We start from the raw sequence: 27,222 nt of genomic DNA on the forward strand, positions 1-27,222 counted from the left end.
GAAGCATGATCTGCTAAGTGCAGATGAGGCAAACAGAAACAGCAGACTACGAATGAGGTTGTTTTGGAAAGGACGAAAAGTGCTGTTGCAAAAACATCAAAAAATTTACCATGAACTGCAAAATGTGCTGTACTGTGTAGGAAACTGTGTATATTTAGAAAGGAAGAAAAATTCTGTTTGGTACCTATACCACCCTTAGTGATTAATGGTTTTTAGGTGAAAGCAATGATAAACAGGCCTATTCTCCACTTTTTCTTTTTTGAAAACTGCCAGAATTTCATCCAGAGTAAATGTGGCTGATTTCCAGAGTCTGTACCAAATAATTTTTCTGCATTGGTTTGTTCGGGTTTCTTTTTTTTTTTTTGGTTCAGAAGCATTCAATTCTATTGAAGCCCTTGTCTAGAAAGCAAACCAGATGATTACAGAAACTTCCTTCAAGATTATTTTTTTCCTTGGTTAAGAAGGTTTTAGACTGCTAAATATGGCTCCAGTTTTATTCTTGAGTAAATGTTATTCCACTTTTTGTGCCAAAATTTTTGCTTGCTAAACCCTTGTGGATTCAGCTGCTAGGTTCTGAGTACATAATTGGATATATCTTACAATTAATAGTATTTGCTATGGGTGAACTGTAGAAATTCCCTCATCCCTGGAAACATCTCATCTCTCCTGTCACAGAAGATAACTTTCTGGTTAATATATTTTATAGCTAGAGATTCAGTACGGAATTGATTTCTAATAAGGTTACTATGATATTTGGGGTTTAACTTTCATCAGAGTGGGTTTTTGTTTGTTTTGTTTGCTTGTTAAAGGAATGAATCATATGTCTACAAAAGAAAGTAATAGTTTTCAACTATTTCCTTACTAACTTTGTTCTTTAGTTTTGAAATCACTGTGGATTTGACAGAACTGAAAATTACTCTTGTATGTCTACTGATCAGAGGAAAGGAAAGAGGGCTCTTTGTACTTTCTCATAGATTTAACACTGAAAGTGGAAGACACAATGCTAGGAATGGTATATGTAGGCAGTTTAAAAGGATCTTTGTTTTGTGTGTTTGATATTTGTAGTAAGTTGATTATAGTATGTGAAAACAACTAACTCTTAATTTGTCAGTTTATACCTTAGCAGAGAAAAGAGCTACCAAAAAGAGTTGTTTTTTTTTAATATGAATTATTTTTGGAGGGAGAAGAACCTAATCTCTGCACTTTATAGCTTTTCTTGAAATCAGATGTTTATGTGAATTCAAAAGTGGGAATTTGTTTTTTTAACATGCCCATAAGTTCAAGGCAAAGAAACTAACTTTTTTAAATACTTAAGGCACTGTGCTAGGTATTTGATATAGTTTTCTTTATTAATGCCCATTAAAACCCTTAAGAAATAAATGCTCATATTTCATAGGTGAGGAAATTCAAGATTAGAGAATTTATAGATTCACTGAAGGCCACAAATATAGTAGTTGGTGAAGTCTGGATTTTCTCATTTTAAAAGCCATGCTCTTTCTTTTATGTCACTCTGTCCTCTTAAAGGTCAGTAACCCAGGCATGTCACAACTTTTAAGATTTTTTCCTTTGGGTAAAGAAGTTGAAATTTAATACACGTATATAACATCTTTCTTCCACAGCTTTGTTTTAACAGTTATTATTTGTAATAAGCAAGTAAAGGCATTTTACAGGTAGAGAGAACAAGGCATGAAGTGACTTGGCTCAGATGATACAGCATAATGTTGATGAGTCAGTAAGCAAGTCTTCCGTCTCATCTTCCAAGGCTTATTTCACTAGACAATACATTGCTAATATAGCATATTTATAAAGTGTAAAAATATGCAGTCATAATCTAAACCATTCATTTAGTCATAAACAAACATCAAGTATGTACATGTATATTTACTACATCTTGTTGTAATATTTTATTTATTCAGGATATTGTCCAGAGCCTTTTAAAAAATTATTTTTGGAGAAAGCTGTTGTTAGAAAGGAGCACTAATGAATTACTTGTATTAGTAGAGAGTAGATGCTATGTTTTATAAAAATTTTATGAATTAATAGTGTAATTTTACTCATTGACTAAGTGGGTGGTATTTGTCAACTCATTTATTTTGTGATCCAGACAGATATACTGTATATTTGTCTATTGTTTAATTCATTGAGGAAACCTAGCGAAGACAGGTTTGTTTTCAAATCTTGAGCATTATTATAATAGCTTTCAGAATATATAAGTGCTGAGGTTTTCTGATTTAGAAAATGTCCATTTTGGCCAGTTAGTCTTTATTTATTGTCTTTTCAGATACCCGTTTTAAAAATCTGATCTTTTTCTAGAGACAAATTTATCTTTAAGACACATGTTTTTTGCACCTAGAGGTTTTACCATGGGATGGACTTTTAAAAATTGAAATAAACAAGTGCAGGGTTTCTGTTTACTTTGCTTTTGTTCACTGTCTTCCAAGGATCTGTGTGGTTTGTAGAGGAAAGTTGAGCAAGGATAAAAACACTCCTTTAATTGAAGTTTAGATCTATAATAGATTTCTCCATAGAGTTTGCCTTACCACCCAGTGTCTTTTTTTTTCTTTCTTTTAAATTATTAACTTAAAAAGAATAGTGAGAAGGTCAAATTATAGGATGGTAGTCTTCATAGATGAAAAATCTTAAAAAGTTGTTTTTGAGTTAACAGTTTTGGATGCCTTTGCACTCTTTGGATATCACTGAGCATTAGTCACAACTGACAAGATCATTCATTAACTGGTAATCTCTTTTCTCTCTCTCTCTCTTTTTTTTTGATTGCTAGTAAAAAAAACTAATGTAAATTCATTATTTTTGTTGATCTCGAAATAGAGTAATTATAGCTAATAAGAAAAATTTTAAGAGATAGCTTTAAAAAAATCCTCTTTCTGGCTGAGAAACATACCAAAGAGTGTGCTCTGATTAGAAATATTAAACTATCTTCTAGAGTTAGGGTTTGGTAAAGGGAAAAAAAGCACCACACTAGCACCTCTTTCACAAAAGAGGGGATTTCATATAGGGAATGAGTTACACAGATATATAGTAGGTTGAAAGAGCAATAATGACTGCAGGAAACAACTGGACCATCAGGCCCACATGGGGGTGGGTTCTGCTGGTCGATGAGGAAGGGAGCCTAGGGCAGGAGGAGACTTAAAGCTGAGAAGGGTGGGCAGAGCCGGGACTGTATGGGGCAGATCCATGGTACCCACTCCAGGAAGCCTGCTCTAGGGCAGACCTGCCCAGAAGAGGCCTCTATTGACCATCAAAGGGCACAAGGTTACTCCTGGTACTGGAGGAAAAAAGGAAAGAACTTGGGAGAGGTTGAAGTTAGCAGAACTTTGGAGCTCAGAGGAAGGGCCTTAGGAACTTGGCCCCAGACACATGAGAAAGAAGTCCTGCTCAGCTGATACTGGTATTTCTGACAGGATGCAGAGGCTTGTTTCGAAGTATTGAAAGAAAATAGAAGCTAACTTCAGTGGTTGATGCTGAAACAAAGTGGGTGTCATTGTTACGGTGTTGTTACTGCTAGGGTAACGTTGATAGGATCAGTGTGTAAACTGTAAGAATAGAATTTTGTCTGTGTCTGTGTGCATACACGTGTGCTGTTACTGTCCTTGTTTCTGTTACTGATCATAAAGCCATGGTTGATATTTACCAGTTTCTTCCACTATTTATTCTATATTCCCTCTGCCAGTGCCTCAGATAGTCAAGGTTCTCTACTTCGTGGGACATCTGAAACATTCATTCTTGAAGAGTTAGAATCCTCAGTGGACTTATCCTTTTTAAAAAATTGGTTGTAGTTTCCCATTAACTCTTTTTTTTTTTTTTTTTTTTGCGGTACGCGGGCCTCTCACCGCTGTGGCCTCTCCCGTTGCGGAGCACGGGCTCCGGACGCTCAGACTCAGCGACCATGGTTCACGGGCCCAGCCGCTCCGCGGCATGTGGGATCTTCCTGGACCGGGGCACGAACCCGTGTCCCCTGCATCGGCAGGCGGATTCTCAACCACTGCGCCACCAGGGAAGCCCCCCATTAACTCTTAATTTTGGACATACCCTAGAAAATAGTCCATTGCATAGCAACAACTTGGTTTTTTTTCCTTGGTAATCAAGACCAGCTAGTACCTCCTCCTTTGCTAGTTGATTCAGTAGCATGAGGAGTATAAAATGGCCAAGTGGCATTCTCAAATTCTAATACAGTGGAAGTACTGTGGAAACATTACATCCTGTGATTTCTGAACCATCAGAGCCCAAAGTTGCAGGAAGCAAAAATTTGGTAAGTTATTAGGCATAATAAGGGGAACCCTTACCACGACTTAATTCCCATACTCATTTTTTTTCCTGGCAATATGAGATATATCACTGTGTTTTGGTCATTGATGTAAAGAATATACCACATCCTTTAAGGTGGAGTCCCAAGCTTTGAGGATATTCTCTCCCAACCTGTGGCATAACTATCTTCACCATTACACTATTCAGTCAAGCTAGCTGCTTCTGGGTAATGGTATACACCAGTGATACCAGTGCTGCACTTCTCTTACTGCGAAATGAGTTCCTTGGTTAGAACCAGTGTTGTGTGGGAAGCCATAGACCAATAAGGCATTCCCTAAATACATGAATGGTGGTGCTGGCAGAAGCATTGCTGTCAGGTAAGTCAATTTCATATTCAGAAAATTGTCTTTTTAGGTAAGAACAGATCACTGCCCCCTCCATTATAGAAATTATCCATTACCAGACCCCTGAGGAATGGGGCCGTATTGAGGGCTCCATATTGGTCTCTGTTGTTTGCAGTTTAGGCACTCAGTAGTTTCCTTAGCCAGATTCAGACTTGGTGAGGGTAAGTTGATGCTTTTGTGCCTATGCCTAACCTCTATCCCTATTGACATGGCCACATTGTACATTAATGCATTGAGTAGTCCTGGGGTAGTAAGGGAATAAGCTAACTGACATCAACAGAACAATGTCATCTTATCCATATTGAGAGCCTTTTTTTTTTTAAGTGGATAGCTTGTAGATAGCAGTTACCCCATGACATATATTCACATTTTGTGTTCATTCTAAACGATCCATTTCCAGTCCTCTTCCCCAGACTTCTGTGTCAGCCAGTTTTCTTTTTATTCTTTCCAAGTTCTGATCAGCTGGGCAACTCATTAACTATTGCCCGTGATTCAGTGTAGATTTGTATCTCAGGTTATTTCTCCTTCTAAATGAAGTGGTCACCCTGTGGTACAACCTTAAGTTCTCCCCACTGGGAGGCTTTTCTTCCACTACTGTCTTTCAGGGATATCTTTGATTGGGATTGTAATGTTTCAGCAGTCTGTTTTTGGTTGGTACCAGCATATTATACATAACCATTTTTTCCTTTCCCAGTCCAAATTTTTTTCTTTCTCAGTTAGCTTAGATATCTCTTATGCACTGATGAAAAGTACAAGGTGCAGCAGGCAGCCATGTACCATAATATGCTTCTGACCCCTGGACCCCAAAACTTCACCAAGGTGAAGGCCTCTGCATTTTCGTGGTGTGTATCTCCTAATCTCTAGCATGCATGTATCTTAGCAAAGCATCCAAGTACTTGCTGCTTTTGCTCTTCAGGACCAATCTACATTGTCATCACTATAGTGTTTTGTGGAAAACCTGGGTTATCAAGATCTATCCAGGCTAGATTATTATGCCAAAGAGCAAGAGAGTTGTTATAATCTTCAGGAAAATATAGTGAAGGTATATTGTTTACCCTGCTGAGAGGAAGCAAAACGCTTGTCATGGTGCTTGCAAATTAAAATAGAGGGAAAAAAAAGTCTGTGCAAGTTTAGTTGCTTCCTGTTGTCTCCTCCTACATAATAACCCTAATTCCATGAATTAGGAAGTCAATATGAGCTATCTATCGGGATCTGGGAAAAAACTACAGGGTAGGTTGAATAGATTGAATGAACACTGTATGATTGGATTTAGGCCAAAACCTCATTTACCACCATAACTTCCATTTTTGTATCTCCAGGAATTAGTATTAGAGTTAGCATCTAGTAATCCTCTAAAGATCTAGATATTTTCCTTTTTTCAGTACACAAACCCCTAGTAAATGGCTACAGGTCTCTTAGGGGAATTCTTAGAGGAAAATTTACAATACACATGTGGCTCTGTTGCATTGTCTTTGGGGGACCAAGGACTTTGTGTTTGGCAACTGGGAGTGACTGTGACCCTCCATTATAGTTATGGAAGTTAGGATCTAGGCTGCCAGATCTAGGTTCCTGTTGTTTATAGATCAAGTAATATTTTAGTCAACTGACTTTTCATTTTGTTTCTTAGAAGTACCATGTTCAATAAAGCACTACTAAAGGTCTCTGCAGGTTGAAATCTTCTGATTGCCACATTTTGTCCATGCTGTCCGTAACATCATTGCTCCCTCCTTTTTCTTGTTAAACTCTGCCATTTGACCTATGCACTCTGGGATCTCATCATGCCTATTAGGGAGTCCTTTTCAGTGATGTCATCTCCCCATGTTATTCCCAACCCACAGAAGACAGCCACTACAGAGTTTTTCAAGGATGTAGATTCCCTCACTAATGTATTTTTCAGTGCTTTAGTGCAGTGTTCTCTGGGACCTCATGGATTATGTAGTAGGAGGATGTGTATAATATATTCAGGTTGTACATGGGTAATCCACTTTAGCATTCATATTTTTCTAAGCATCTGGATTTCTTCTACATTTTGACAGGAAAGTTTGGGCATTTCCTCCTCATTAAATGTAGACTCCTTTGGGATTCAAGTTTCATTCAGTTGACAAGGAAACTATTAGAAGTACTTACAACTGCTTAAGCAAATATATTATATTTGGCCCTATTCAAACTCTTTTGGTCAAACTCACTTAAAATTCATTTCTACAACTGTTCCCTAGGTTTTTGCTGATATAATTTATCAAAATATTATAATTACTTTTGGATATAAGCTGTCTTTTCTCAGTTAAGACATTGTACTTATTTTCTTGGAACATGCCTACATCTGATTTTATAGGTAATAAGGAATGGTGGAGGTAGGTTTTGAGAATAGACATCCCCCTTCAAGGCAACTGTCTCAGGTAAGAGTATTCATAGTTTTTAAGCAAGAAGCTAATCTCGGTCATGGGAGGAGGAGCTGTTTCTGCTTACAGAAGAGGCTCAGAGACACTCCAGGGGTTCAGGATTCCGACATTCACCTGAATCCGCTCAGGTATCCCCATTTCACATCTTAGGTTCTCACTCCTTCCACAACAGTGCCTTAACTTTCACAAAAGTGACTTAGTATGTATGTTCAACTTTCACTGTAAATATGCAAGCTGCAAAATTAAATTTTGAGTCCAATTCTTAGGAAGATCATACCTGTGGTTATAAGAAATAAGAAGCTCTTTTTAAAGTGCCACTTCAGAAACTCTGTAACTTTCTTATCATGAATTGAACTGAAATTTAAAAACCCCAAGTGTGTCATTTTATTCTGTAAGCTCTCCTTTAGAGTCAGAAGCAGCCTGCTCATAGTCCTTGTCATTATTACCACCATAATGGTCAGGTCAGATAGTCATTTGGTTCCCTTTGGCACTTGTTTCAATAATGATAATTAATCATTATGCCAGTGCATGGCTTGGATCACTAGCATCCCATTTTCCATTGGCAAGGAGTTCAGCAGTGCATTGAAGGTCAAGGCCATAATCAAGCCAGTTCCTGAATCCTTTGTTTCCTGGGGCACCTCCATTATCAAGAAAATGAAACCACACTAGGGTATTTTTAACAGAGGGAATTTAATGTAGGATTGGTTACACAGGTGTGGAAGACTAAAAGAGCAAAAAAGTAAAACTGAAGTAACCTAGATACAATAACTGCTTCAGGAAGTTACTGCTTGAAGGTCTAGGGAACAAAGGGATTAACAGAACTTTGAAACTCAGAGGAGCTCTTTGAAGCTGAAGATCAGACCTCTGTGGAATGTATACTGTCCAGCCATTAGTGATATCTCAGAGGGAATGACAAGAAGCTGGTTATAAGAGTGCTGAAAAAAGCAGGAGACTGAAAGCTGTAGGGTGATGCTGATTGAAATGCATGCAAACAGGAAGAAGGAAGTCTTTCCTCCCCTCCTCCTAACTACTAATCTCTACCTAGTATCCTCTATTTGACAAAGGTCTATCAGGAAACCATATGCCAAAGGAAAAATATAATTTTTCAGAATCCTAGCCCCTGCATTACAGAATAGACTATAGAAGGATGAATTTGGAGTTAAGAAAACAATGTCAGTGACCAAACTGCTAATTAGCTGTTTTTCTTAGGTTCTGAGAAGTTGTGACAACATTTAGATATGTGAAGTATTATTGCACACATTCTGTTCATAGATGCCTAGAAGCTCACTTTGGCTTCCAAACAGTGACATTCTTCCTGCTTTGGACATTTTCTCTGTTCTCATGTTTTCCTTCCCACATTACTGTCCTTGACTCTGACAACTGGGAGAATGGATAGGTTTTTGTCTTTGGATCAGTGATTAGAGTGTCTGAACTCTGGTGAGATCTAAGCTAGTCACTTTCAAACTTTTTTGACAAGACCTACAATGAGAAATATTTGCATTCCAAAATACACATATTACAAATATGTCCCAGAATCAAAAGTTTTATGAAATAATACTTGGTCCTAACTATTTAGTGAAATATACTGATAATTTCTATCCTATTCTATCCTATCCTATTCTTTTCTATTCTTAATCTTATTCTGATTGTGTTCTTTAAAAGACTTACCACAACTCAATCAATTATGTAATCTATAATTTGATAAACACTGATCAAAGCAACAGTGTGAAGTAAATGTAAATATTCTCTCCTTCTTAATTGTATAAGCAATGCTTAACTTGGCAAGTTTTTGGTCATTTTTGTTGTTGTTCCTATTCGGGCCCCCAACACATTATTTTTCTTTAAATTCAGGGTGAGAAGAAAGATATTTTAGAACTGAGCTTGTAGTTCTGGTGGTGGAGAAAAATTATACAATAATGATATTTAATAGGAGCATTTCTTATGTTTCCTCCCTCCCTACTTTTCCTACTGAGGGGGGAAAAACAGTGACAATATATATATGATAACTTAAATCAAAGAAAAAAAAATCCAAATTCTTCATAATTATTTCTCTACTCATTAGTTTGTCAAATATTTGTATATCTTCTATGTATAAAATCTTGAACTCAGCAGATGATACAGCCATTAAAAACACAAATGTGAGCTTCATAATTATTGATAGTAGTGAGATGTTATAACTAGTCTGAGGTAGTAAAACATGCTCTGAGTTGAAAAATAATCTGAGATATGAAAGATAAATATAATTAGCTAGAAGAAAGATGGAATTTGGGGATGGGATGGGAAGGAAAGAATGTTCTTAGAAGGAATAATTTTTATGTTACCTCATGAACTAGGAAGGATCAAGGTAAGACAAAAAACAAAAAGCTGTTCTGGCTATTAGCATAGAGAGATGGAGATAGCATAGCACAAGATGAAGATGGGAAGGTAGACAGGATTCAGATCATATAGGGCCTTGTACGCCACTTTGACCATTTATATGAAGAGCAAAGGGGAGTATAGAAGAAAATGATATGAAGACATTTGTCTTTAATTTCAGTCTAGCGGTGGTATGGGATGAAATGCAGGGGGGTAAGGGTATGTATGGAGTTAGGCTATTGCATTAATCTGTGTAAGAGGTGACTGTGGCTTGGACTAGGGTGGCAGCTCCGGAGGGGAAAGGTAGATGACTTATCTAAAAGATATTTAGGAGGTAAAACTGAAAGGACTAGTTAGATGTGGGAGTTGAGAGAGAAAAAGAGGGCAAGGATAATGCCAGAGGTTTCTAGCTTGGGTAGCTAATATGTGGAATAAATGGGAAAATCAGGCTTGGGGAAACATTAATGGTTTAAACTTTGGCTGTACTGGGTTTGAGGTTTGGGATCTTACTAAGTACTAGGCATTGTGCTAAGCTTTTCATACACATTATTTGATCTAATCCTTACAAATATAATTAATTTTCCTATTTTACAAATGAGACAGCTATTAAGTGGACAGAGCCACAATTTCATTTTTATTCTTTAAGAAGGGAGAGATTCAACCATGTTTAAATGTTTCTGAGAAGAATCCAGAAGAGAAGGAGATGTTGAAGATAATGGAAGGGAAAGGGATAATCCATAATGTAAGGCTAATGAGTAGATGCGTAGATAGAACGATGTCTTCTCTATTTAGAGAAAGAGAGTGCATATGCAGGTTAGTTTGTGGATTTGATGTTAGAAGGGTAAGGGAATTTCTTCTTGATGGCATCTGTTTTCTCTGCAAAGGTAGGAAAAATATATTTTAAGACTGAGGAGTGAGAGGGAGAATGGAGGTTTAGGGATGGTTAAGTTTCAGAATAGTTTTTGTGGAAAGTAGAGTTAATGAATCAATTAATGATTCGGTAAGTAAATGCGAGTGGGTTAAGAAGATACTGTTAGTAATTCACAGAGTTTAAAATGATGTTTTATCAGCATCATAACAGCATAAGGCAAAAGTCTAATTAAATGGGATATGTGTGATACTGCTAACAGACATAGAAAGGCAAGGATGGGAGGGAGAGTAATGTGGCTTTCAGTCATTGGGAGAGATTTTATGGAAGAATTAGAATTTACTTAGTCCATGATGCACAGGTAGGTGAATTTGATATGAAGAACAACACAAGCCAAGTACAGTTAAGTCCCCTCTATACAAATGAGTTCTGTTTCGAGAGTGCTTTCGTAAGTCCAGTTTGTTCGTAAGTTCAACAAAGTTAGCCTAGGTACCCAGCTAACACAATCAGCCATATAGTATTGTGCTGTAATAGGTTTATAATACTTTCGCATCTTTGAAAGTTCTCAACTTGAAGGTTTGTATGTATGGGACTTACAGTATGGAGTGGGTCCTTAGTGGTAATCTGTAGTTATTTGGTTGATGATAATTCTTTTTTTATGTCAATATTTCAGTGACTATGGGGGTGAGCCTATATCAGGACCTGCATTTGATCCAGCAAGTCACCCAGCTCCAGCTCCTGCTCCTGCTCCCTCTTCTTCTTCAGCATTTCGACCTGTAATGCCATCTAGGCAAATTGTAGAAAGGCAACCTCGGATGCTGGACTTCAGGGTTGAGTACAGAGACAGAAATGTTGATGTGGTACTTGAAGACAGCTGTACCGTTGGTAAGGTTTTTCCTACCATATAGCCTCCCCAAATAATTCATTAGGTAAACATTCAGTTTATATTCTTTTGTTTTGAGTTGACTGCTGACAAGAAGGAAATAAAAACAAATTGATATTGTTTCATACAGATTATTGTGTTCTAATTTTAAATACTGTCTTCAGATTGAGGTAAGTTTGAGAGTAATTTTTTTTTTGTTCCACATATGCAGAATGATATATGAAGCTGTTTTAGGGCAGATACAAATCAAACATCTCAGAGCTTAAAAAAAATACCAGAATTATTAAGTATATTGATATCAGACTTTATAGCTGAAGCTCCTTCATTTTTAATACTATGATTAATGAGAAATCAGAAATAAGACATTTCCATCACTTCTTCTCCCTGCCAGCTAAATAAATGGTGTAGTACTGTTCTCTCAAAGGAGACTCATAGTGTATGCCTGCCATTTTCAGACAAACTTTACCAAAATTCTGTAGAGAAACTGTTGAATTCATGTTTGATTCAGATTATTTGATCCATGTTTGTTGCAGAACTAGAAATTGTATTAATTTCTATTTTAATACGGTTTTGCCTTATATCTAAATTTTAGATGTTTCTGAAATTTTGCCTTTGTTCCTTTTTGGGGAGATCCTTTCCTAATTTTATTTAATTTTATTAATTGAGGTACCAGTCTGTGGCCTGTTAGGAACTGAGATGCACAGCAGGAGGTGAGCGGCGGGCAAGTGAGCAAAGCTTCATCTGTATTTATAGCCACTCCCCATCGCTTGCATTACCTCCTGAGCTCCACCTCCTGTGAGATCACCAGTGGCATTAGATTCTCATAGGAGCACAGACCATACTGTGAACGGCGCATGCGAGGGATCTAGGTTGCGCACTCCTTATGAGAATCTAATGCCTGATGATCTGAGGTGGAGCTGAGGCAGTGATACTAGCACTGGGGAGCAGCTGCAAATACAGATTGTCATTAGAAGAGAGGTTTGACTGCCCAGAGACCGTAATAAATCAGTTGCTTGCAGACTCATATCAAAACCCTGTCAGTGAGTGGCAAGTGACAATTAAGCAAGGCTTTATAGTGGCAAGTGAGTTGATGTACTTCAATTGTTAGCTGCATCCGGTGGCAGGCTTTAAGTCAGAATCCGGCACTTATTTTAGTCCATGAGTGGCCTGCCCATTATTTTATTTACCACTTCTATCCGCGCCTCTTTCCCACTCTGTGCACTTGTCTCAAAGTTTTGGTAAGCCCACAAGCTAACCCTAGCCAAAATGAGTAAAAAACAAATGTCGCTGGAGAGCTTCTTTGAAAAGGGGGAAAGACCCAATGATGAGACAGCAGAAGAGTCTAAGGCTGCCAACAAAAAGAAAGCTGCATTTAAAAGAAAATACCAAGAGTCCTACTTAAATTACAGGTTCATTGCAACAGGTGATTGACATTCTCCAACCCCGCTTTGTATAATATGTGGCAACCGGTTATCCAGTGCAGCTGTGAAGCCTTCAAAACTGCTTTGCCACATGGAGACCAAGCACCCTACATTAAAGACAAGCCTTTGGAGTTTTTCAAAAGAAAAAAATGTGAACACAAGAATAGAAGTAATTATTGAAGGCCACCACTTCATCGAATGTGTCTGCACTGAGAGCATCATTCTTAGTGGCTAACCGCATTGCTAAAGCTAAGAAGCCTTTTACTATTGGTGAAGAGTTGATCCTGCCTGCTGCTAAGGACATTTGGTGTGAACTTTTAAGAGAGGCTGCAGTTCAGAAGGTGGCACGTGTTCCTCTTTCAGCTAGCACCATAACTAGATGAATTGATGAAATAGCAGAGGATATTGAGGCATAATTGTTAGAGGATTAATGAGTCACCGTGGTACGCAACCCTGGTTGACGAATCTACCGATGTTGACAACAAGGCAACAGTGCTTGTTTTTGTGCGATATATTTTTCAGGAGGATGTGCATGAGGGTATGTTATGTGCACTTTTGTTGCCAGCCAACACTACAGCTGCAGAACTATTCAAGTCTTTGAATTATTACATATCAAGAAAACTGAATGGGTCATTTTGTGTTGGTATATGCATGGACGGAGCAGCTGCCATGACTGGACGGCTCTCTGGTTTCTCAACTCGAGTCAAAGAGGTCGTTTCTCAAATGTAAGTCTACGCACTGTATCATCCGTAGAGAAATGCAGGCTAGCTGAAAAATGTCACCTGAACTTAAGAGCGTTTTGCAGGATGTGATTAAAATTATCAGCCATATTTAAAGTGCATGCCCTTAACTCACATCTGTTCACGCAGCTCTGTGAGGAGGAGGATGCAGAGCACACACGTCTTCTCTTATACATAGAAGTGAGATGGCTTTCTAAAGGTAGATCACTGGCCAGAGTTTTTGAGTTATGAGAACCACTCCAGAGATTTCTTTTAGAAAAATGGTCACCACTGGCAGCACATTTCAGTGTCACAGAATGGGTCACAAAACTTGCTTACTTGTGTGACATATTCAACCTGCTCAACGAACTCAATCTGTCACTTCAGGGGAGAACGACAACTGTGTTCAAGTCGGCAGAAAAAGAGGCTGCATTCAAAGCCAAACTTGAATTATGGGGGCGACAAGTGAACACTGGGATTTTTGACATGTTTCAAACATTGGCAGAGATTTTGAAAGAGACTGAGCCAGGGCCTTCTTTCTCCCAGCTGGTGCGTGATCACCTATCTCAGCTTTCAAAAGAGTTTGAGCATTACTTCCCAACCACAGAAGACTGAACTGGGAAGGAATGGATCTGTGACCCATTTGTGAATAAGCCAGGTGAATCGACTTTGTCCGTCCTAGAAGAGGATCAACTGGTTGAGATCACAAATGACGGTAGCCTTAAAAGTATGTTTGAGACAACTTCAAATCTCCATATGTTCTGGATGAAAGCTAAGGCGGAATATTCTGAGATTGCCACAAAAAGCACTGAAAAGGCTGCTTCCATTTCCAACACCCTATCTTTGTGAAGCAGGGTTTTCTGCAGTGACAGCAGCCAAAACGAGATTATGGAGTAGACTGGACATAAGCAACACACTTTGGGTGTCACTGTCTCCCGTCACCCCCAGATGGGACCATCTAGTTGCAGGAAAACAAGCTCAGGGCTCCCACTGATTCTGCATTATGGTGAGTTGTATAATTATTTCATTATATATTACAATGTAATAATAATAGAAATAAAGTGCACAATAAATGTAATGTGCTTGAATCATCCTGAAACCATCCCCCCACCCCGTCTGTGGAAAAACTGTCTTCCACGAAACCAGTCCCTAGTGCCAAAAAGGTTGGGGACCGCTGCATTACAGAGAAAAGCAAGTCTGTTAAAAGAGTAATCATTCCCAAACATGAATCAGATTGTTATTCCCTTACTTAAAACCATTTAGAAACTTTCCATTGTTTTGGGGATAAAATTCAAATCTTTTAACATGACCTGTAAGTACTGCTCGACCAGACCCTGCTGCATTTCTGGTTTTCATCCATTATCACTCTCCTTCTTACTCACCATGCCTGAGTTGTAACGGACCTCTTTCAGTTCCTTGAATAGGTTATTAGCTCAGGGCCTTTGTACTTGTTTCTTTTTTTGCCTGGATTCCTCCCCTAGTCTAGTCCCTTCTCCCTGTGCCCATCCCCATGCCCCCAAATATTCTCCTATACATTCCTTTTTATTTTAAAAATGAGATATATACAGTATAGTTTTATTAACTATGGGTACATTGTTGTACAGTGGATCTCTAGAACTGTTTCATCTTGAGTAAGTGAAACTCTATATCCACTGAACAACAACTTCCTATTTTCCCCTCCTGTAAGCCCCCTGGCAGTCATCATTCTGCTTTCTGCGTCTATGAGTTTGACTACTTTAAATACCTTATATAAGTGGAATCATGCAACATTTGTCTTTCTGGCTTATTTCGCTTCATATGATAAGTGAAAGGCTCATCCATGTTGTAGCATATTACAGAATTTCCTTCCTTTTAAAAAGCTGAATAATATTCCATTGTATGTATACACCACGTTTTCTTTATCCGTTCATCTGTTGATGGGCATTTAGGTTGTTTCCACCTCTTGACTATTGTGAATAATGCTACAGTGAACATGGGATTGCAAGTATCTCTTGAGACACTGCTTTCAATTCTTATTTTTGGTGTGTGTGTGTGTGGTTTTATTTTATTTTATTGCAATATAGTTGATTTACAATGTTGTGTAAGTTTCAGGTGTACAGCAAAGTGATTCAGTTATACATGTACATATATTCATGCTTTTTTAGATTCTTTTCTCATATAGGTTATCGCAGAATATTGATTCAGTTATACATGTACATATATTCATGCTTTTTTAGATCCTTTTCTCATATAGGTTATCACAGAATATTGAATAGAATTCCCTGTGCTATACAGTAGGTCCTTGTTGGTTATCTATCTTATATGTAGTAGTGTATGTGTGTGTTCATCCCAGGCTTCTGATTTATCCCTCCCAACCCCCTATGTTTCCCTTTTGGTAACCATAAGTTTGTTTTCGCTATCTGTAAGTCCATTTCTGTTTTGTAAATAAGTTCATTTGTTTCTTTTCTTTCTTTTTTTTAAATTAGATTCCACATATGAATGATATCATATGATATTTGTCTTTCTTTCTCTGACTTACTTCACTTAGTGTAATAATCCCTAGGTCCAACCATGTTGCTGCAAATGGCATTATTTCATTCTTTTTTATGGCTGAGTAATATTCCCTTGTATATAGGTACCACCACAGCTTTACCCATTCCTCCGTCGATGGACATTTAGGTCAGTTCTTTTGGATTAATACCCAGAAGTGAGATTGCTGGATCATATGTTAGCTCTATTTTTAATTTTTGAGGAGCTTCCATACTCTTTATCATAGTAGCTGCACATTTTACATTTTCAGCAATAATGCACAAGGGTTCCAATTTTTTCACATCCTTACCAACACTTGTTATTTTCTGTTGTTTTTGTTTTTATAATGGCCATCTTAACATGTATGAGTTGATATCTCGTGGTTTTGGTTTGCATTTCATGATGATTGGTGATACTGAGCATCTTTTCATATACCTTTTGGTCATTTATATGTCTTTTTTGGAGAAATGTCTAATCAAGTCCTTTGCCCATTTTAAAATTGGGTTATTTAACTTTTTGCTATTGAATTGTGAATTTATTTGTTTTTTTTTTTAAATTTATTTGTTTTGAATATGACCCCTTAACAGATATGTGGTTTGCAAATATTTCCTCCCATTCTGTAGGTTGCCTTTTTACTCTGTTGATTGTTTCTTTTGCTGCACAAAAGCTTTTTAGTTTAATGTAGTCCCACTAGTCTATTTTTACATTTGTTGTCTATGCTTCTGGTGTCATATCCAAGAAATCACTGCCAAGATAAATGTTATGGAGGTTTTTCTGTATGTTTTCTTCTAGTAGTTTTATACTTTGAGACCTGTAATCCATTTTGAGTTAATTTTTGGGTATGATGTAAGATAAAGGTCTAATTTCATTCTTTTGCATGTGGATATCCAGTTATGCCCATACCATTTGTTAAAGGGACTGTCCTTTCTCCATCATGTAGACTTGGCACCCTTGTCAAAGATCATTTGACCTATATGTGTGGGTTTATTTCCGGGCTCTCTGTTCTGTTCTATTGGTCTATATTTCCATCTTTACACCAGTACCATACTGTTTTGATTACTTTGTAAAATGTTTTTAAGTAAGTGTGAGGCCTCGAGCTTCATTCTTTCTCAAGATTGTTTTAGCTATTCAGGGTCCTTTGTGGTTCCATATGAATTTGGTATTGGTTTTTCTATTTCTACAAAAAATGCCATCGGGATTTTGATAGGGATCACATTGAATCTGTATGTCCCTTTGGGTAGTATGGACCTTTTAACAATATTAAGTCTCTCAATCCATGAACATGTGATGTCTTTCCATTTATCTGTTTCATCTTTTAATGTCTTTCAGCAGTGTTTTATAGTTTTCATTGAACAGGTCTTTTGCCTTCTTGGTTAAGTTTATTCCTATGTATTTTATTCTTCTGATGCTGTTATAAATGGGATTGTTTTCTTAGTTTCCCTTTTGGATTATTTGTTGTTACTATATAGAAACATAGCTATTTTGTATCCTGCAACTTTGCTGAATTCATTTATTAGTGCTAATATGGTTTGTGTGTGTGTGTGTGTGTGTGTGTGTGTGTGTGTGTGTGTGTAATCTTCAGGGTTCTTTACATATAAGACATATTATCTACAAAGAGAGATAATGTTATTTCTTTTTTCCTGATTTGGATGCCTTTCATTTCTTTTTGTTGCCTAATTGCTCTGGCTAGGATTTCCAATACTATGCTGAAAAGAAGTGGCAAGAGTGGGCATCCTTGTATTGTTCATGATCTTTAGAGGAAAAGTTTTTCGTTTTCACTATTGAGTAAGATGTTAGCTGTCATCTTTTCATATATGGCCTTTATTGTATTAAGGTAATTTCCTTTTGTTCCTAGTTCGTTGAGTGTTTTTGTCATGAAATGGTATTTTGTCAGATGTTTTTTCTGTATCTATTGAGATGACCATGTGATATTTTCCCCTTCATTCTGTTAATATGGTATATCACACTGATTGATTTTCATATGTTGAACCATGCTTGCATCCCATGGATAAATTCTACTTGGTATATGATCCCTTTAATGTGCTGTCAAATTCAGTTTTTAAGTGTTTTGCTGAGGATTTTTGCATCTATATTCATCAGGAATATTAGCCTGTTGGTTTTTGTTGTTGTTGTTCTTCTTCTTATACTGTTTTTTTCCTGGTTTTGGCAACAGGGTAATGTTGGCCTCATAAAATGAGTATGGAAGTGTTTTACCTCTTCAAATTTGGGAAGATTTCGAGAAAGATTGATGTTAACTTTTCTTTAAATGTTTGGTAGAATTCTCCAATGAAGCCATCTGGTGCTGGTCTTTTTTTATTGGGAGGGTTTTGATTATTGATTCAGTCTCCTTACTTAGTTATAAGTGTGTTCAGATTTTCTTTTTCTTTATGATTCAGTCTTGGTAGATTATATGTTTCTAGGAATTTACCCATTTCTTCTAAGTTATCCCATTTGTTGGTATATAATTGTTTATAGTAGTCTCTGTGATTCTTTTTATCTTTGTGGCATCAGTTGTAATATCTCCTTTTTCATTTCTGATTTTATTTGAGTCTTATTTTTTCTTGGCTTAGGCTGAAAATTCATCAGTTTTGTTGATTGTTTCAAACATCAGCTCTTAGTTAGATTGATTTTGTCTGTTGTTTTCCTATTCTCTTTTCATTTATTTCTAGTCTTTATTGAAGACTAACTTCCTCACTTCTACTAAGTTTGGGCTTAGTTTGTTCCTCTTTTTCTTGTTACTTGAAGTGTAAAGTTAGGTTGTTTATTTGAGATCTTTCTACTTTTTTGATGTAGGCCTCTAGTACTATAAACTTTCCTCTTAGTACTGCTTTCCCTGCATCCCATAAGTTTTGGTATTTTGTGTTTTATTTTCATTTGTCTCATGATATTTTCTAATTCTCTTACGATTTCTTCTTTGGCCCATTGGTTGTTCAAGCAAAAGTTGTTTAATTTCTATATATTTGTGAATTTTCCAGGATAGATGACATGTTAGGTTACAAACAACAGATTTAAGAAGATTGAAATCATACCAAGTATGTTTTCCAGCCACAATATACTGAAACTAAAAATCAATAGCACTTTTCCTTTACCCTTTTCTTCTTAAATTTATTATCTATCCTGGAGCATGTTCCATGTGTGCTTGAGAAGAATGTGTATTCTGGTGCTGTTGGGTGTTATGTTTTGTACATGTCTGTTAGTTCCATTTCGTCTACAGTGTTGTTCAAGTCCTTATTGATATTCTCTGTGGAAGTTTTATCCAGTATCGAAATCCCCTACTATTATTGTGTTGTATATTTCTCCCCTCTGTTCTTCCATTGTTTGCTTTATATATTGGGTTCTTTGTTTTGGGGTACATATATGCTTATAATTGGTACATCTTCCTGGTGAGTTGACTCTTTTGTCATTATATAATATCTTTCTCTCTTGTAGCTCTTTTTTCTGAGTTTTTTAAAAAATTGAATTATAGTTGATTTATAGTATTATGTTAATTTCAGGTGTACAGCATAGTGATTCAGTATTTTTGCAGATTATATTCCATTATAGGTTATTACAAGATATTAGGTATAATTCCCTGTGCTATATAGTATTATTTCAGATTTTTATCTGTTTTAAGAAAACTAGAAGGCAGTCCTATATTAAATAAATTTTAACTGCTATTGTATGGCATGTGACTGAGTAGATAACAGTGTCTCTTTCAAATTGACCTGATTCTTTTTGTTGCTGGAATATTTGGCATATAGTGAAAGTTCATGGATATTTTAATCACTTGAACCACTTTTTCATTGGTTCACTCAGTTGGAGTGACATCCACTGCTCATTTCAAAGATGGTGATCAAAATGCTGGCTTCTGGATTATACATCTTAATATTACACATTAAGTCTATTGTAGTTTGGAGAATATGAACTATTTTAAAGCTTTTTTATAGAAATATATGATAGAATTTCTAGGGATCACATTTTGTAAACTCTTGGCCTTTTAATTCACTGTAAAAGCAGACTTGTGCCTAAGTATGGTAGACTAGAAGCATTTGTGTTATTCTCTTTGAAAACAAATACAATTTAAATAGTTACATATGTTTTGTAAATAAAATTTGATTCCAAATGAATTGTAAACCAAATATTATTATTGTATGATATGTATCTTTCTCCTGCTTCTCTAAACTCTTCCAATTTTTTATTCTGGATTATAGTTGTTCTCTTATTATAAATTATGTGCCAGTCACACATCACGTCATGCACCTTTTCTTTGTTCATTGTTGGTTTGTTGATATGCATCACTGTGGAAGGTATACTCAGGGATATTTGGGATTGTTAGAAGTTTTTTCTTCTTTCATTTCTTTCACTGCTTTTGATTAAGTTCTGTTAGTTTTATCACAGTATCATTTGAATTCCTCCTTTATTTGGATCCCCTCCATTACAGTTCAAGAATGAATTTCTTTCATAAGTTATTAAAATAATTCCTCCCTCTATTTCCATTCTTTCAGTTTCTTTCTTCCTCTAGTCTGTATTTTACATAGTTTCCCTATAGTGATCTTTCTAGAATATAAATTTCCTCATATCCTTCATTGGTTCCTTATTTTTTATATTCTGTTACTTATTAAGGAATTGTATGTATGTATATAAATATTAAAAGGCAGAGAGATGCTAAATAAGATAATGCCACTTCCCATGCTATTACCAGGGAGACTCAACATAGTATAAAAGTAAGCCTAGGGGCAGCCAAGAAGTTTATATCAGAGTGACACGTAGTAGTAATTGTATTGGTCTGTTAATGTTTTTAGTGTCCTGTTTATTACTGCAGTTTCATTTTATTACAAAATCTTTCTGGATTTTCTTATCTTAAATAAATTTAGAGAATTATTTTATTATTCATTTATTTATTTTTAAAATAAATTTATTTCTTTTATTTATTTATTTTTGGATGCATTGGGTCTTCATTGCTGCGCGCTGGCTTTCTCTAGTTGTGGTGAGCGGGGGCTACTCTTTGTTGCCATGTACGGGCTTCTCTTTGCGGTGGCTTCTCTTATTGTGGAGCATGGGCTCTAGGGCGCGCGGGCTTCAGTAGATGTGGCGCATGGGCTCAGTAGTTGTGGCTCATGGTCTCTAGAGCATAGGCTCAGTAGCTGTGGCACACGGGCTTCATTGTTCTGCGGCATGTGGGACCTTCCCGGACCAGGGCTTGAACCCGTGTTCCCTGCATTAGCAGGTGGATTCTTAACCACTGCACCACCAGGCAAGCCCCTAGAGAATTATTTTAAAGCATAAGTTCTTCTATAAAATACTATCTAGTGTATGGGCTTCCCTGGTGGCGCAGTGGTTGAGAGTCTGCCTGCCGATGCAGGGGACGTGGGTTTGTGCCCTGGTCTGGGAACATCCCACATGCCGCGGAGGAGCTGGGCCCGTGAGCCATGGCCGCTGAGCCTGCGCGTCCAGAGCCTGTGCTCCACAATGGAAGAGGCCACAACAGTGAGAGGCCCGCGTACCGCAAAAAATAAATAAATAAATAAATAAATAAAATAAAATACTATCTAGTGTGAAGTAGTGTCATCGTTAGGGTAGGAATTATTGTGTATTATTATGTTTAAGATCTAGCAATGGATTTAACCTAACATACAGGTATTTGTTCAATAAAGTTTGTTGAATCAATGCTGTCAGCAAACCTACTTTTGCTGAGCCTGTTCAGCATAGCCTTAGTTCCGTTTCTAGCATGTAGCAGAAAAATAGGTCCGTTGTTAGTTAAACCATTTGCCTTTTTTTTTTCTTTCCTGCGGTACACGGGCCTCCCACTGCTGCGGCCTCTCCCGTTGTGGAGCACAGGCTCCGGACGCGCAGGCTCAGCGGCCATGGCTCATGGGCCCAGCTGCTCCGTGGCATGTGGGACCTTCCCAGACCGGGGCACGAACCCGTGTCCCCTGTATCGGCAGGCGGACTCCCAACCACTGCGCCACCAGGGAAGCCCCATTTGCCTTTTTCTGTTGTTTTTATTTTTTTATACAGTAGGTTCTTATTAGTCATCCGTTTTATGCACATCAGTGTATACATGTCGATCCCAATCTCCCAGTTCATCACACCACCTCCACCATCACCCCCACCACTTTCCCCCCTTGGTGTCCATACGTTTGTTCTCTACATCTGTGTCTCTATTTCAGCCCTGCAAACTGGTTCATCTGTGCCACTTTTCTAGGTTCCACATATATGCATTAATATACGATATTTGTTTTTCTCTTTCTGACTTACTTCACTCTGTATGACAGTCTCTAGACCATCCACATCTCTACAAATGGCCCAATTTCATTCATTTTTATGGCTGAGTAATATTCCATTGTATATATGTTGTTGTTTTTAATCTACTTTCTTAAAACTACTTTTATTATGTTGGATACCATTTTAGTTTAAAAGAATCAGATTGAGTATCAAAAGAGTGAAAACATTTAGCAAGTGCATTTTGATGCTGAAAAAATAATTTGGGGTATTTACAACCAGTTTTTGTCTTGAATATATAAACTTGGATTCTGGACTTGACTCTGCAACTCAGATAAAGTATGTAATTTTTAGCACAGGCCTTAACTCCTCTATGCCTTAGCCACCCTTTATGAATAATAAGCATTATGTAAGTGTTTTCTGTTTTTGGCTGTTAGTGCATGTTAAAGAAAAAAAGAGTAGCAATCTTATTTGTCTCACATAGATGGTGTTAGCATGAAATAACAAGAGAACTGATCATAGCTTGTTCTTTGGGGAGAAAAGGTAGCAAATGTTGTGCATTAGTAGCATTATTCTTTGGTCCGTCTGCAAACTAATGTCTATTGTCACCATGCCAACAATTATGTACTCCCCAAATTATTTATAAAATCAGTTTTTCAAGTTTTGTCGAGATATAATTGACATAGAGCACTGTATAAGTTTAAGTGTGCAGTATAATAATTTGACTTACATACATCATATAAAGTCATTTTAAAATATAAATAAGCAGCATCTCAGACTGTGTGGTTTTACTGTGCATAGTTTATTTTTTATATGCATTAGCAATATTTTGTTTGATTTAGTTTCACATTTTTAAGTACTTCACTTTCAGTAAACATTTTTCAAATGGAGACGTATATAAGGAACAAAATGAGTACCTTCCCTTTCTCTGATTCTTATTAACTCCCTGCTATTGTCAGTTTGGTTTGTGATTTAAGGTTGCCATTTTATAAAATGTCTTTACTTTATTTAAAAGTAATGTTCACTCGATTACTTTTATTCCTTATGTCACTTTTGTTGTCTGCAAAGCAAGGCAGTGACTATCAGAAGCATAGACTTATGTTTTCTAACACCTTTAGTTTCTTCCATTCATCTTTCAGTCTCCTCTTCCTCTGATAATTCCCTATCATCTTCCTTTGAAAGATTATAAAATAGCTTTTTTCCTTTTTAAAGGAATAAACATACATAGTAATGGCTCGGACATACATACACAAGCATACCTTGTAGATACTGTGGGTTCGGTTCCAAGTCAACTGCGATAAAGTGACTATTACAGTAAAGCAAGTTACATGAATTTTTCGGTTTCCCGGTGTGTAAAAAAGTTGTTTACACTATACAACTTATTAAATGTGCAACTATATTAAATGTGCAGTGGCATTGTGTCTAAGAAAATAATGCAAATGCCTTAATTAAAAAATATTTTATTGCTAAAAAATGCTAACCATCATCTGAGCCTTCAACGAGTCAGAATCTTTTTGCTGGTTGAGGATCTTGCCTCAGTGTTGATGACTGCTTGACTGATAAGGAGGGTGGTGGTTGCTGAGGGCTGGGGTGCCTGCGGCAGTTTCTTAAAATAAGACAATGGTTTGTCACATCAGTTGACCCTTCCTTTCACAAATGAGCTCTCTGTAGTGGGTGATGCTGTTTGATAGCATTTTACCCACAGTGAGCTTCTTTCAAAATTGGAGTCAATCCTCTCAAACCCTGCCACTGCTTTATCAACTAAGTTTATGTAATATTCTAAATCCTTTGTTATCATTTCAGCAATCTTCACAGCATCTTTACTAGTAGCAGATTTTATCCCAAGAAACCACTCTCTTTGCTCATCCATTAGAAGCAACTCCTCATCTGTTCAAGTTTAATTGCGAGATCACAGCAATTCAGTCACATCACAGCAATTCAGTCACATCTCTACTTCTGATTCTAGTTCTCTTGCTATTTGCACCACATCGGCAGTTACTACCTCCACTGAAGTCTTGAACTCCTCAAAGTCATCCATGAGGGTTGGAATCCACTTCAAACGTCTGTTAATGTTGGTATTTTGACCTCTTCCCATGAATCATGACTTTTCTTAATGGCATATAGAATAGTGAATCCTTTCCAGAAGCTTTCAATTTACTTTGCTCAGATCCATCAGAGGAATCACTGTCTATGGCAGCTATAGCCAAATGAAATGTATTTCTTAAGTAATAAGACTTGAAAGTTGAAATGACTCCTTGATCATGGGCTGTTAGCAGGCATTAAAACAACATGAATCTCTTTGTACATCTCCGTCAGAGCTCTTGGATGATCAGGTGCAGTGTCAGTGAGCAGTAGTAGTTTGGAAGGAGTCTTTTTTTTCTGAGCAGTAGGTTTCAACAGTGGGCTTAAAATATTCAGCAAATCATGTTGTTGTCAGATGTGCTGTCGTCCAGGCTTTGTTTTTCCATTTATAGAGCACAGGCAGAGTAGATTTAGTGTAATTCTTAAGGGCCCTAGGATTTTCAGAATGGTAAATGAATATTGGCTTCAGCTTAAACTCACTAGCTGCATTAGCCTCTAACAAGAGAGTCAGCCTGTCCTTTGAAGCTTTGTAGTCAGGCATTGACTTCTCTCTAGCTATGAAAATCCTAAATGGCATCTTCTTCTAATATAAGGCTATTTTATCTATATGAGAATCTGTTGTATACTGTATTTACCTTCATTAATTATCTTAACTAGATCTTCTGGCTAACTTCCCATAGCTTCTACCTCAACACTTGCTGCTTCACCTTGCATTTTCTTGTCATGGAGACGGCTTCTTTCCTTAGCTGCATACTTCTGTAGCTTCCTCACTTCTCTCAGCCTTCATAGAATTGAGGTAGGACCTTGCTCTGAATTAGGCTTTGGCATAAGGGAATGTTGTGGTTAGTTTGATCTCTGCAGAGCTCTAGAACTTAACTACATGTCACCAACATGGCCACTGTCTTATCATTTGGGTACTCACTGGAGTAGCACTTTTAATTTTCTTCGAGAACTTTTCCTTTGCATTCACAACTTGGATAATGTTTGGTGCAAGAGGCCTAGCTTTTGGCCTATCTTGGCTTTTGACATGCTTTCCTCACTATGCTTAGTCATTTTCAGCTTTTGATTTTAAAGTGAGAGACATGACTCTTCCTTTCACTTGAACACTTACAGGCCATTGTAAGGTTATTAATTGTCCTAATTTCCATACTGTTGTGTCTCAGGGATTAGGGAGGCCCAAGGAAATGGAGAGACAGTGGAATGGCCAGATGGTGGAGCACAACAAGAAACACACAACAAGAAACACAACATCAAGTTTCTTGTCTTATATGGGCAATGTTCATGGTGCCCCCAAACAGTTGCAATAGTAACATCAAAGATCACTTGATCACGGATCACCATAACAGCTATAATAATAATGGAGATTGAAGTTTTGTGAGACTTACCAAAATGTGGCACAGAGGAATGAAATTAGGAAACGTTATTGGAAAAATGGCTCCAATAGACTTTCTGGTTGCCACAGATCTTCAATTTCTAGGAAATGCAGTATCTGCAAAGTGCAATAAAATGAGGTAGGCCTGTAATAGTAAATAACACTGTACTTTCCCAAGGTCACATATTTAGCAATTACTGCTGAAAATTAGGAAGTAAATTCCAAAAGACTTTTGTGCAATCAGAATAGGTCATTTTATTATAGATGTTTTTTGATTACTTTGGGCTTAATATTATGCTAAGTTCTTAGGCTCTGTGTAAATAAGACATTCGTTATCCCAGAAGACTCCATGGTCTATCTAGATAGAGGGAGGAAGAAGACATGGAAATAACGGACACTCATTCATTCATTCATTCATTCACACACACACATACATATAATACACATTACCTCCCATACACCAGCCACTATGCTCACTCTCCTTAGTTCCGTACGACGCTTATCACAACACTGTGAGGCAGATGTTATTATCCGCCTTTCGAAGATGAATAAACAGAGGCTCAGAGAATTCCTGAACCACAAATTCAGTCTTAAATGAATCTAGAATTCATGATCTTTCCAATAAAATAATGTCTATTATGAAAATACATGCAGAATGCTATGAGAATATTGAAAAGGAAGCAATTCAATTTTAGTTGGTGACGTGGGAGTACGGGAAGGGAATAAATTCAGTTGTAAGATTGGTGAGGAAAGATTTCAGAGAGGGACCAGGCTATGAAATACGAGTTAAAGTATGTCATGTGGGCAAAGTGTGGGGAAGTTTATTCTAGGCAAGGAAAAACACAGAGGCAGGAATCATAATGGTGTGTCTGGAGGAATATGCAGGCATGAGCATAAAGTTGGGGTTGTGGTCTTCAGTTAGCTGAAAAGTCCACTTAAATAGAACTTCTCCTTTTCTATCAGTGACAGTTTCATGCTACAGTTCCCTCTCCTGAGCCTACCGCAGTCCCTGCCTCTGCTCTTTTATACTCATTGACTTACTTATTTTCACATTACCTTGACATAGCCAGAACCTGTATCCCCATATTATAGACATGAGAACTGACATAAGAGAATAAGTAAGTGAGTTCATTGGTTCATGGAGATTAATCGATATGGAGGGAGCTGTAAAAACTAGTCGAGCTGACCACGAAGTAAGCAGTCTTTTCCACATTTTTGTCTTAGGGTTATCTAGTGTGTGCTTAAATTCTTTTAGCAGTGGGATGCTCATTAATTTTAAGGCAATAATTCCATTGTTCAGCGACTCTGACAAAAATTTTATAAATAAAAACGCTGTACCTCAACCACATGCAAAACAGAGGTATCGTTAAATGTATTAATTTTTTAAAATTTTTATTTATTTTTAATCTTTATTGGAGTATAATTGCTTTACAATGGTGTGTTAGTTTCTGCTTTATAACAAAGTGAATCAGTTATACATATACATATGTTCCCATTCTCTTCCCTCTTGCGTCTCCCTCCCTCCCACTCTCCCTGTCCCACCCCTCCAGGCGGTCACAAAGCACCAAGCTGATCTCCCTGTGCTACGCGGCTGCTTCCCACTAGCTATCTGCCTTACGTTTGGTAGTGTATATATGTCCATGCGTCTCTCTCGCTTTGTCACAGCTTCCCCTTCCCCATATCCTCAAGTCCATTCTCTAGTAGGTCTGTGTCTTTATTCCTGTCTTACCCCTAGGTTCTTCATGAC

General features: G+C 37.2%; 1 protein-coding gene across 2 annotated transcripts in view; it reads left to right on the forward strand.

The window, feature by feature from the left end:
• FAF1 (Fas associated factor 1) overlaps window positions 1-27,222 on the forward strand; it is a 499,303-nt gene that overhangs the window by 182,165 nt on the left and 289,916 nt on the right. For both annotated transcript variants that reach the window (XM_082834106.1, XM_082834105.1), the window contains exon 4: window positions 10,963-11,174. In XM_082834106.1, coding sequence (XP_082690232.1) covers window positions 10,963-11,174 — 212 coding nt within the window. The remainder of the gene's footprint in view (window positions 1-10,962; window positions 11,175-27,222) is intronic.

This window comes from Leucopleurus acutus, assembly GCF_964270905.1.
Source record: "Leucopleurus acutus genome assembly, chromosome: 2".
In the NCBI taxonomy this organism is placed as follows: domain Eukaryota; kingdom Metazoa; phylum Chordata; class Mammalia; order Artiodactyla; family Delphinidae; genus Leucopleurus; species Leucopleurus acutus.